Source organism: Conger conger, chromosome 8 (genome assembly GCF_963514075.1).
Source record: "Conger conger chromosome 8, fConCon1.1, whole genome shotgun sequence".
Taxonomy (NCBI): domain Eukaryota; kingdom Metazoa; phylum Chordata; class Actinopteri; order Anguilliformes; family Congridae; genus Conger; species Conger conger.
In genome coordinates this window covers 50,331,836-50,344,391 of record NC_083767.1, presented here as the reverse complement: position 1 = coordinate 50,344,391, position 12,556 = coordinate 50,331,836, and the positions used below count along the sequence as shown (strand labels likewise).

Genomic DNA, 12,556 nt, shown 5'->3' with positions numbered 1-12,556 from the left:
GCCTGTCTGTCTGTCTGTCTGTCTGTCTGTCTGTCAGCCTGTCTGTCTGTCTGCCTGACTCACCGTCTTGTACTCCATGAGCTCGATCTGCAGCCGGGCGATCTCTGTGCGCAGGGCGCTGATCTGCTGGCTGGCCTTGTCCTGGTTCACCATGACCCGGTTCTTTATGTTGCGAGCACGGTTGGCGTACTTGAGCGTGTTCAGGGTCTCCATGAAGTCCCGATCGGACGGGCTGCTGCAGGCGATCATCACCGTTTGGCTGAAAAAAGTCAACAGAACGACGTTCACACAAAGTGTGGACGGCAAAAACATGCAGTTTTCATGGTTTCAGCAGCATAAAGACGGTGACGTCGGACCTGTTTCCACCTAGCGAGTCCTGCAGCAGGCGCGTGAGTTTGGAGTCACGGTAAGGCACATGCGTCGCCCGCTTGCTCCGGTCCCCCAGAGCACTGATGACGTTTCCCAGAGCCAACTAAGAACAAGAAAAGACATCTGACTTTCCAGTGCTTTGTCATTAAAGTCAACATGCTCTTTAAATGCAGTTAAAGATGATATTGAAAGTTGCATTGTCCACCACAACCACTAGGTGGCACTGGTTAGCACATCTCCCCAATTGAGAAGACAGGTGGATTATTTACTGCTGGTGTCCTCTGCAGTGTTAACAACCCACTAAAACTGCCTATGAGGCGATAGTTCTCCTCAGGTTCTGCATGCAGGTGTTTACCCAATTAAAGCAAAACATACTCACAATGTTGCTGTCGTGTACTGACAATGTTATAACATTGACAAAACATTCCAGTAACATTGTGGGAACATACTTCTCTCAATTTGAGTGGCCAAGGTTTTTCCTCACAGCCACCCCGCTGTGCCGCCTGTTATTGTGACTGTACGCAGCAGAGCTGTGGTAATGGGCGACCATGTCAGAGAGCTAAAACAGAAGCGTGTTTGTGTCTGTGAGTTTTACGACCCGGGCCTGTCTCTCTCACCAGCCCACAGTTGATGGAGATGCCCTCTTTGGCGCGGTTCCCAGTCGCCCCCGTCCTCTTCAGCCTCTCAGAACCGGCCAGGTCCACAAAATGAAATTTGGCGGTCAGGGTCTCAAACTCGTTCATCTCCTCGGAGCCGTTGGCCAAGCGGTTGTCCATCTCGCCCTCCTGCTCGACAGCGTAACCGGGGGGAGAAGGCAGGAGATCAGACTCAACGTTGGAGCAACGGCATTGGACGTGGCGGGAAATGAACAGCAGAGCCGGGTCTGCGTTTGTGACAGTGTAAAAGCGTGTGAAGGCAGCGTGCAGAGTGCTGGAGGGAGGGGCCACGTACGTTGTCGGGGGCACAGACGCGCACTTGGCACAGGTGGATGGTGAAAATGGCGTGGGACCGAGAGCTCTGCACGTTCATCTGTGTGCTGGCCGTGGTGCGAGAGAGAGCACCCAGCTTCAGACACTGCAGCATCTGAGAGAGAGACATACATTCTTATACATACTGAGCCAACAGCATTACACACAAACAGCATTCACACAAACACTACACACGAACAGCATTCACACAAACACTCCACACGAACAGCATTCACACAAACACTCTACACACAACACATACTTACACTGATTGTACAACATTATACACAATATACACAGCTCCACCATACAAAATAAAAGCCCACACATATTTAGCATATTTAACTCAGCACTGATCATGCAGAACAAAAACAAGTTAAGAGAGTGGATCACAGCAATGAACAAAACAGAATCGCAGCATGTTTTGTTTACATATGAATTCACAACACTAAAACAACAAGTTCTACTATTTAGGCCTTTGCATATACCACAGGCTGAAAGATACAGAAATGTGCTATATACAGACAGCAAGAAAAGAATAACTGAATAGATACCTTGACACAAAAGAACAATAAAGATAGCTTTCAAAGTATGCTCCCAGTCAGCTCTGTATAGCTAGTGCTTACAAAGTAAACTAAAACAAATTGTAAGACCAATTTAGACGGTTTAAATTATCCTGCCACAATACATTTGTTTGTACACTACACACTCTGCTACACATGAATTTAATGGTGTACAACACCAATCACATCTGTTGCCTCTCAACAGACCGCTTACAACTAAAAGGTTCACACACTGGCCGACTGTCATTATAAGGATCGGCTAACATTCTCAGTTCCAAATTTTCTCTCGGGGAACCTCGTAATTATGTTCAAAGGGCCGCTGAAAACGGCAGCGGTGGCTGTAACTTCGCTGCAGACGAGGTGCCGGCCGGCTGGTTCCTCTCATTGTCAGGTCCGTGGTTTACCAGGCTATTGCAAGCTCTGCTCTTTACTGCTGGAGCTGGAGTGTTTCAGATGTCATGATTTCTGTTGTTGTTTTTGACGAGTGTCACTATGTATAGCGGTACTCAATCTTTTTATTAGAATTAGTATACAGAAGAAAGTCCTATTCTTTTTGGAGCCATTTTGCGAACTATCCATTTTGCAAACAAGCTACCAGCATGCTAAGCATGCTTGCTACCTAACAAACACTATGCCCCTGATATCAGCAGCTATGCGCATGATTGGCGGATGTTGATATTGATGCATATAAAATACATTTTTTAAAAGAGCCCAACAAATCAACACATTAACATTAAAATTTAATTCAATTAAATTTCTAATTTTCCTAAATTGTATTCATACACATAGAAATAAACATTAAACCTGCACACATTACACACACGTGAATGCACAAACACACGCACTGACCTCTTCCTCGGAGGTGACGGTGCGTGTGGTCACTCCCACAGTGTAGATTCCCCCAGTTGCGTCCTCGTGGATCCGAATGTGAGATTTCTGCTTCCGGACCTCGATGTCCCGCGTGGAGTCAAACAGGTCCAGGACCTCCTCATTATACAGCTAGGACAGGGAACACACACAGCAATTTCCAAAATTCTCACCTTTTATCCTAAACAATCCTCAAGAATCAGGTACACATTGTAATTGTTTTATTAAGAATTTTACTGCTGTACAAAATCCTTTCCCATGAAAAAATGATTTTAGAGTGAAGTTGTTCTTCAACACGATTCACTTTGTTGGCACTTCCACAGTAGCAAGCAAACAGGACATGTGTGTTTAAAGCACAGTGTACACCAGAACTGGAAAAGTGCCTTCATGATATTATCATGATCAGGGAGGACATCGAATGCAGGGTGTGAAGAGAGAAAGTTATGTAGCTGTTATTCTGTAGTGATAATCCAGCTTTCCTGCACTTCCTGAGTGGAGTTAGTGGCTGATCCTTGCATATGGGAACAAGCTGCACACACAGCCAACTGCCCACAACCACCAATCCCCCACCCCAACCCGCTTCTCCAGGCAACAGCTGTGGGCCACACTTGCCTATGGTTAAATTTGATATGCAATAATAGAGGAAATCAGGAAGGGGGCAAATATTTTCATTGCATTGCAGTACTTAAATAACTCTAAAACGGACTGTAAGATGACCAATTTAGAAGTTTGTTTGTACCCTACACACACTCCAGCACGTTAATAATTGACGGTGTTGCACAACACCAATCACATCTGTCGCCTCTCAAAAGACCACTTACAACTAGAATGTTCACAAACTGACAGACTTGTCACCACCCATCTACCCCCCACCCCCAACCCCCAACCTGCTTCTGCAGTCAACAGCTGTGGGCTGCTCTGGCCTACCGTAACATTTATAAATGTGGGGTAAAGAAGGTGGGGGTTAGGAGGGTTGGATAAATCACGACTCCTCTGTTTAAACCGGGCCAGAAATAGCTGGGCCTCAGCTGCGAGGCCTCCCTCCGGGCCGGGCCCGGAAGCCTACCTCCAGGAACTGGGCGTTGATTTTGAACTCGGGGACGGGGCGCCCCTGCTCTGCGGCGGCCTGCTGCCGCTCCTCGATGCCCTTGAAGAGGTGGCCGACCGCGCGCGGGATGATGCCCAGCTCCTCATCCGTGATGCTCACATCGAACCCCGTGCCCATGGTGTACGTCTTCCCTGAGCCCGTCTGCAGAACACACACCCCCGTTTTAAACACATTCAGCCACACCCGCTGCAAAACGGTGACTGTCTTAGCATTTTAGTCTTGTGATATGAATTTTTTGTCTTTTTTTCTATCAAGTAGAAAATATTTAAGTTAATGTTTGTTTCAAAAGTAAAAAAAAATGTATTCCACTGGCAAATCTTGAAATGAGTCAGTTTTTTCATCTTATTTAGCTTATTTAAAAATAAGATTTTAAGTCTGAACACAAGACTAAAATTGTATTTATTTATGTTTGGGTTTTTCCAGTGCAGAACCTCACTGAGCTCTCTCTCCACTCTCATCCCACAGGTTCACTCCCCACTGAACATCAGGCTCACTCAGAGTAATATATTTTAAGAGGGCAGGCTGGGGGCCGTGGTGTTACGTGTCGATGGTGTACTGTAGGACCTGTACAACGATGGCACTGTTCTCATGGTGTGAGTGGATGAGGCGCACAAACAGAGGGCAGTTGAGACTGCAGGACTGGAATAAAGCAGGTATTTATCCTCGAGGAGACACAGGGAAAAAATACGCAGGCAAGCCAAATGAAGTGGGGAGCTGGGAGCAGTGGGAGGCCCAACGGAATCGCTTTCAGGATGTAGGTCAGGTGTGCCGCCATGGGAGGGAAGGTCAGAGGCCAAGTTTAACAGATGATCCAATGAGAGGAGGCACATTTAAATCTAGACTTTCAGAGCATTCCCATTGGACGTCAGCGATACCGCTAATGGAGCCGCTCTGCTATCATGGCAACAGGCAGAAAAATGAGGAAAAAATGTGTGAACAAGGGAGAAAAGGACGAGCTCTGGGATTAAGAGAAAGGCAGAGCACTGCACTGTGAAAAAGAGAACTGCTAAGGCTAACATAATGGATAGAGAGGAATGCCTTAATGTTCATGAATATAGCAGTAAGAAAATGAATACTGAACTTAGTATCGCCATAAGAAAGCACATCTGATACTGTATTAACAGATTATTTGAGGCATGCACATGTGTAAGGGTAAATCAGCTTTGTAAAGGCAAGGCTGAAACTGTATCTCTGCAGCACTTCTGACACAATTGCATTAAATGATATTAATCTAAAATATAGCACAATAACCTGCTTATTCCTGGCTAGGGTCATGAGGATGATGACTACCGTGTGCCCCAACTAACACTAAAGCAGAAGGATTGCTGAGGCGCAGCAGTAAAAATAAAATAAACCATTTTAAATAAATAAACCCAATTTATCTTGACACTGTTATAAAAAGATATGAATGTTGAATTAGCTAAACAACATTATGTGACATTTTGTGTATTCTTCATTGAAGCACTTCCCATTAAAGGTGACTTTGGGGGAACCTAACCTAGTCCAGCGGAGATCTCGGGGCAGCTCACCTGGCCATAGGCGAAGACGGTGGCGTTGTAGCCCTCGAAACAGCCCTCAATCAGCTTCTCTGTGCAGTTGGCGTAGATGGCGTCCTGCTGGGAGTCCATGTCGAACACATAGTCGTAGGTGAAGGCCTTGTCCTTTCCCAGAATCACCTGGGGCTCGCAGGGCGTCACAAACGTGCAGATGTGACATCCCTCGATCTTTTCCCGCGCAAGCTGGGGGCGGATCCTGGAGGCGGGGACCACACGAAAACACGTAACCAAGGGGGAGAGGGTTTATGGGAACATGCCATGAGGTTGAAATGTACACATTAACGCAGTAAAGATCAGTCCTTCACCATAACTTCACTTTAAATCCCATATGACATTATGGCACGTGAGTCCAAAATAACAGGAAATAATATGCAAACAGGCTTAAAGAAGGCTTTTACAGTCTATTCTCAAAGCTCAAGCTGGTCTTCATTAAGGGCGAAGGAAGACATTCCACATGCGTGAAAGTCCTGCAGGTTTTTTCTGTTTTAATCTTTCCTCTGGGTTCATGCTCTTACAGTTCTCAGGACCACAGGATTCACACTGTCACATCAGGATGTGTGTGTGGACGGCATACTGCATGTGTGCATACACATTACGTGTGTGCTTGTGTCTATGCGTTTGCATGCGTGTGTGTGATACAGCGAGAAAGCAAGAGGGTGTACGAGTGTACAGCAAATGCGTGTTAGAGAGACAGGGACGGAGAGTTTGTGTGAGTGTGAATGTTCCCTGTCGACTCCAGCACATACAAACAGAACACTCTCTGTCTCAGCGCTACAGGGGAAAAAACACTGGAAAAAGGCTAGATACACACTGACACTCCGTGTTTTTCTCAGTTATTTTTCTTTATGGGGTATAAACAGGGGCAATTTCCTCACGAGCAGGCGAACGCCCTCTCCGCACGCGCCCTACAATCTGCCCTCTGTGCTCAGGTCCAGGCCGTCGGCCGGGGAAATCTGGGCTAACGGACTAAACGGCCAGGAGTCACCTGACCATGACTCACCGCATAAGGCCTGCATTGTGGACATGGACAAAGAACACGAATCTCCGCTCGAACGACAGAGCTGATATTGTGTCTGCGTGACACCAAATCTCTGCTACTGTACCTAACACCCCTGCCCAGGGAAGAGAGAGAGAGAGAGAGAGAGAGAGAGGGAGAGGGAGAGGGAGGGAGAGGGAGAGGGAGAGGGAGAGGGAGAGGGAGAGGGAAAGAGAGAGAGGGAGAGGGAGAGGGAGGGAGAGGGAGAGAGGGAGAGAGGGAGGGAGAGAGAGGGAGATGAAGAGAGGGAGGCAACGAGACCAGTAAAGAAGGAAGGATGGAGCAAGGGTGGGCAGGGAGGAGGGTGGGGGTGAGAGAGAGAAAGAGAGTGAGGGTGTGTGTGCATGTATGTTTTTGTGTGAGCACAAGTTTGCAAAAGCATGCACGCATGCGTGTGCGCTCTCTATGGACAAACACACCCGGCATACACCAAAGTAGCTAGCTCCAAATTTCAATAGGCCCATCTAATTTTGGAGCAAAGTCAGTGGGCAGTATTTTTAGAATAGTGCTGAATTCAGTACTCTTCATTTCATATGACATTACATGTATTTATCTAAAAAAAGAAAAATGAAAACCATGTCCAGTTCAGGGGCTGCTCTTATGCAGGATGTGCATTCTCAGCTGCACCATTACATTAGGCCAGGATTTGAGGAGAGAATCCACATTAATCTCACAGGCCAGCGCCCCGTAAAACAGCCAAAAATTTACATCCGATCCAAGTTTAATCTGCACGTGTGGTTTATTTATTTATTTTTCCTACATTACTACACTGACGCTTCTCAAAAAGTGCACAAGCAACAACACGCTTGATACTAATTTTGTACAAAAAAGACAAAAAGTAGAAAGGTTGTGTCCAAGAAAGGGTTGATTATAAATTCAATACCACCACCAGTATATTCATTAAAAAGCGTGCAATATTGCGCTATATTGTGTTGGACTAAAGGGTGTTTCAGCTTGCTTCAAGTGCAGGAACTGCATGTTTGAAAGGGTTTATTCAATAGGCTTGAATGTCAGATGACACACAAAGAGCATGGGATAAAGAGAGGGAAATGGGAATAGAAACTAAGCGACCGTGCCCCCCTCCCTCTCCCCCCACCCTGAGCAGATAGCAGTGCTGGCCTGGGGAGTCGCGGGGGCTGCTGGGGGCTGAGCGCTGGGGGCTGGAGGCCGGGGGCTGGGGACTGAGCACTGGGGGCTGAGCGCTGGGGGCTGGAGGCTGGGGGCTGGGGGCTGGGGGCTGAGCACTAGGGGCTGGGGGCTGGGGACTGAGCACTGGGGGCTGGGGGCTGGGGACTGGGGACTGGGGGCTGAGCACAGGGGGCTGAGCGCTGGGGGCTGGGAGCTGGGGGCTGGGGGCTCTATTTGTGGAGGCAGGCCAGTGAAGGCAGTGGGGAAAGCGCTGAGGTCAGGACTTCTGGGGGACCAGATGGCTGAGAGACTGACACAGTGTGGGGAATGAGACCTGGAGGAGTGTGGGTGTATGTGCCTGCAAACACGTTCATTATTGTGTGTATTTATAATATTGTAAGGGGGGGGGGGGGGGGTGCAATAATGGTTTTGAGAATAGACACAAAGGTGGCAGGTTTGGATACTGTGCACACTGATACTGTGCTGACGTTTCAGCAGGCACTCTGCTGTATTAGCAGATTAGATTGTGTGCCCCCAGACAAATATGTGAGCTACAGCAAGCTAGATAAATACTGGCCTTCCATACCTCTGAAACGGCATTGCCTGAGCTCTCTAGTGCATACTGCGCATTCATACAGAAGAGAACTGGAGTTACGGTGAAATAAACGCAGATAGGATCTCTTCTGAGACGATACCCGCACTAAGGAGGTTAGCTACTCTTCCAGACTGCGGCAGTCGGACAGTGCCAGCTGGAACAGCACCAGAACAACTGCACACCGCAAGCAGCACCTTGACTTCTCTAGGGAGGACAAAAAGCAGTGCGACTACGCAGCGTGTGGGGAACGTTATGATGGCTACAGGCTACGTACTGCAAAACATACAAGCCTAATCCAAGTCAATTACACAGTCCTAAAAGGCATGAAAGCCAATACAAAATTCTCACACTGAATGGTAACAGCACACCACAAGCAGCACCTTGACTTCCCTAGGGAGGACAAAAAGCAGTGCGACTACGCAGCGTGTGGGGAACGTTATGATGGCTACAGGCTACGTACTGCAAAACATGCAAGCCTAATCCAAGTCAATTACACAGTCCTAAAAGGCATGAAAGCCAATACAAAATTCTCACACTGAATGGTAACAGACAACAGAGGTTTTTTCCAATGTCCCACAAAAGTGAATGAGGTAAGTGAGTGGATATTGTGAGCTAGCGCCAGCACGTCTGTTATTTTCCCAAAGACTAGTGTAAATTAAAGCTCTTCTCTGAGCAGAGGCGTGGCAGAGCTGACTCTGTTCTGGATGGGTTCTGAGCCAGAGCTCACTCTGTTCTGGATGGGTTCTGAGCCAGAGCTCACTCTGTTCTGGATGGGTTCTGAGCCAGAGCTCACTCTGTTCTGGATGGGTTCTGAGCCAGAGCTCACTCTGTTCTGGATGGGTTCTGAGCCAGAGCTCACTCTGTTCTGCCGCATACAGGTAAGACGCACGGGGCCGTGGCAGGGAACACGCTCCAATCTTCGGCCCGGTTAGTTTCCGGGTTTCTCCAGCTTTGATTACAGGAAATCGGAGCAGCGGCAGGAACAAAGGCAGAGAATCACGTTGTCTCATAGAAACACAGACACGAGCAGTAGGCCGAGCTGCATTCAGATGGGCAAGGCCTGGTCTAATGGGCTCGTAATGTGCTTTCTCTGTGCCGCGCGTGCTGTTCGGTCCTGCCTGCCTGCCACAGCCAGAATGCTTGCGGTGTCCTGCGGGCGTGAAAGGATACTCGCACGCTTATGAGCGCGCCCAGACCTGCAGGCCAGACCCATAACATTGTTATAATGCGGCCCTAAATAAATCATTGGGTGTGTGGAGTAATGAGTGTTAAGTAGCCGAGGGTGAGCAGTTCAGAGACAGTGCTGGGAGTGTGTTCCCTCTCTACACCGCCCCTGGCCTCTCTAATCTCTCCCACACACCTCCCCCCCCCCTTCAGCTCTGGGCCCCACCAGCCCTGGGCCCCACCTATTCCCCTGGCGTCCTGCTCAATCTTCCACAGAGGTAACCAGTCACTCTGAAAACTGAGCCTTCACAAGCACAGCAAGCTAACCGGCAGTCCATATCAGAACAGAAAGGAAAGACAACCTGATGGGCCAGTGCCTACAGTGCAGTCTAGCTCCTGTATGGAGAGATATGCCTGCAGTGTGTGGAGTTACAGTACACAGTGTTAAATTCACTATGTGTGTGGGCTTACAGTACAGTTCTGTCATAACTAAGGCTCAGTATTTGTCATGGACAATATTGGCTAAAGTCACAAAGAAGTCTGAGAAAAGTTCTTGAAAATCACAGTAAAACTGAGAAAAGCGGTACCAGAGTGTTTTAAACATTGATGTGCTAAATTAATACATCTCACATTGCCACGAGGAACAAATCTGAGTATAATGGGTCGCTAGGCTGGTGCATTATTTCCTTGGTGCAAGAGTTACTGTGTCTTTCATTGACCAGGATATTGTGAGAAACATGTATGCTCAAATTGCATCATTAAAATAATAAAAACAGGGTCACTGTACATTACAAGGTTTGAGTCTCTGGTGGAGCACCTGTTGTCACTGACGACGTTACTGTAATCGGCAAGGAGTGCTGTTGATGGGCCGTCAAACCTCTGATTACAACAACTGACAGGGATGGGAATCTGGATCCCACGGCATTCCAGAATACAGCATTTGGGGAATCCGTGGCACCCCTGACTTCCGTGACAAATGCCCAGCCATAGTCATAGAGTGTGCAGAGTTATAGTAGCTCTATTATGACCCCAGTGTGTGTGCAGAGTTGTACTACAGCTCTGTGGTGTGTGTAGTAATGTACAGCAAGCTGCACCATGTGACTCCTGCAGCAAACCCCCAGCTGTCAGCCTCATTACTCCAATTACAGTCAGCGGGAAGCTGGGCTGTCTCCTTCCACACCTCACTAACAAACGCCTCCATATCTCTCCCTATGCAGCACACATTTAAACAACTTAAAACAGGCCATTTTTTTTTGTTATTACAGTGTATTACAGTATTACAGTGTTTACCATACGCCAGTCATTTCCTTACGGTCTACCATAAACACCAGCAATTTATCGTCAAGCCTTTTCCGGAGACTGGAGGTTGATTCGATTTTAGCTCATCAACCAGGACACAAGACGTTGTCTCTGCTTTCTCTGTCTGACGTCATACAGGACAGAGAAATGTCAGTGCCATCATTAAGCCACCGAGGGCCTGGAGACAAAGCTTTAATCATTATAGGACATAGATTACACACAATGACAGGGCATTCAGAATCATTATGGATCAAATGATGTGTGATTGCTTCTTTTGGTATTGTTATTGGATTCTGAGAGCTCTACAGTGGCACTACATTGCAGATTCTGGAGGGTTCCGTGAGTATTTTAGCTGGGCGGATGCCCTGGTGTGCCTTTCAGAGCCACTCATGCTGTGTGGAGAAGCAGAGGAGAGGGTCTTTATCCTGCACCCTACATCATCACCAGCTGATCCCGCCTGGTAAAAGAGACACGGGCAGGAAACACAGCTAACAGAGGCAGTGCCACGGTACCGGGCTGTGCCACCCAATACAGTGACTGTGACCACAGTACCGGGCTGTGCCACTAAATACGGTGACTGTGACCATGGTACCAGACTGTGCCGGTCAATATAAATTAACACCCTGTGCCAGCCTCAATGACAGTCAAGCCTCCGTGCATCTCAGCATTAAAACGCCCACAGCAAGAAAGCAAGAAGGCTTTCTCTCTCCACCACTGGAGACTACTCGACTGCTGTCTCGCTACCCTTGACAGTCTGAGGATAATTACCTGCTTTACATAACAGGCGTCAGGTGACATACAACACCGAACAACCTGTTCCTCTATCCTGGGCCCCTGCAGCTCTGCCGGGTTACCGGATGGACGTATGCAGGGGGAGAGGGACGTTTGCCCTGGAAGACAAACACTGCACGGCCACTTCATGTCACAATGTCAAATCAAATCGCTCACCCAAATCCCTCACAGCCCGCAGAGGAGAGAAATGACATCACCACCGCAATGTTAAAAATAGAGTACTGTAACCCCACTGGCTTTAAGCACCCTTAAACAAACTGACCTCTCTGCAGCACTGCCCAGGGTAACGTTGATACCAAGCTAAAGTCTCTAATGTGCTGAAATCTTACTGAAGGATTTATTTCAATGCCAGTCTACAAAAACAAAACTAATTGTAATGTTGAAATCTTATTAATGATAATAAATGTGATCTTTTTTTAACAAAGATGCTAGTGGCCCAGAATGTAGTTCTCAGATTTTTAAGCTGATTGACATGCACTAAAGAAAATGAAACAAGAAACAACATGTGAGGCTGACGGATAGTTGGTGATGATTTTTCTGGGAAATAAAAAATGTCCTCTGATTGCTAAATCACTCCTAGCCCCCAGGCCCTACTCATTAAATGTAATGTAAAGATTAAACCTGACGATTTAGAAATGCACTATTCGCATCATAATTATGCCAGCCAATACTACAGGTCAAAACAGGCTCTGCCGGGGGGCAAGTGAAAGAATTCCCAAATGAAAGAAAAACTCCAACTTCAGCTGCAGAAGTACTGCTGGGCGTTGGGAGCTTCATCTATGCCAACAATTGCAGTGACTATGGAAAAAGTATGTGCCTGATGTGTCCAGTCCAAACAGATTGTGTACACAGTGCAGTCCACGATTTTCTATACTCCACCCTTTCAGAAACAACCCGTTAACTTTGCTCCACCCTTTCAAAAACAACCCGTTAACTTTGCTCCACCCTTTCAAAAACAACCCGTTAACTTTGCTATGTTCTGTGCCCTGCAGGACATATGAGTGTCCATACAGGTCTGCTCTACCTGGTGTGCGTACTGCTGCTTCCCAGATAAGAGGGCATTGTGCAGAGTTCCCTGCATTCGGCTAACAGGAAAAGACAGTACTTCAGT

General features: G+C 47.5%; 1 protein-coding gene across 6 annotated transcripts in view; it reads right to left on the bottom strand.

The window, feature by feature from the left end:
• Positions 1–12,556, bottom strand: part of kif21a (kinesin family member 21A) — a 40,179-nt gene that overhangs the window by 18,250 nt on the left and 9,373 nt on the right. For all 6 annotated transcript variants that reach the window (XM_061251072.1, XM_061251074.1, XM_061251075.1 and 3 more), the window contains exons 2-8: positions 5,405–5,627; positions 3,834–4,016; positions 2,750–2,899; positions 1,321–1,452; positions 987–1,154; positions 357–472; positions 64–259 (exon numbers count right to left, since the gene is read on the bottom strand). In XM_061251072.1, coding sequence (XP_061107056.1) covers positions 64–259; positions 357–472; positions 987–1,154; positions 1,321–1,452; positions 2,750–2,899; positions 3,834–4,016; positions 5,405–5,627 — 1,168 coding nt within the window. The remainder of the gene's footprint in view (positions 1–63; positions 260–356; positions 473–986; positions 1,155–1,320; positions 1,453–2,749; positions 2,900–3,833; positions 4,017–5,404; positions 5,628–12,556) is intronic.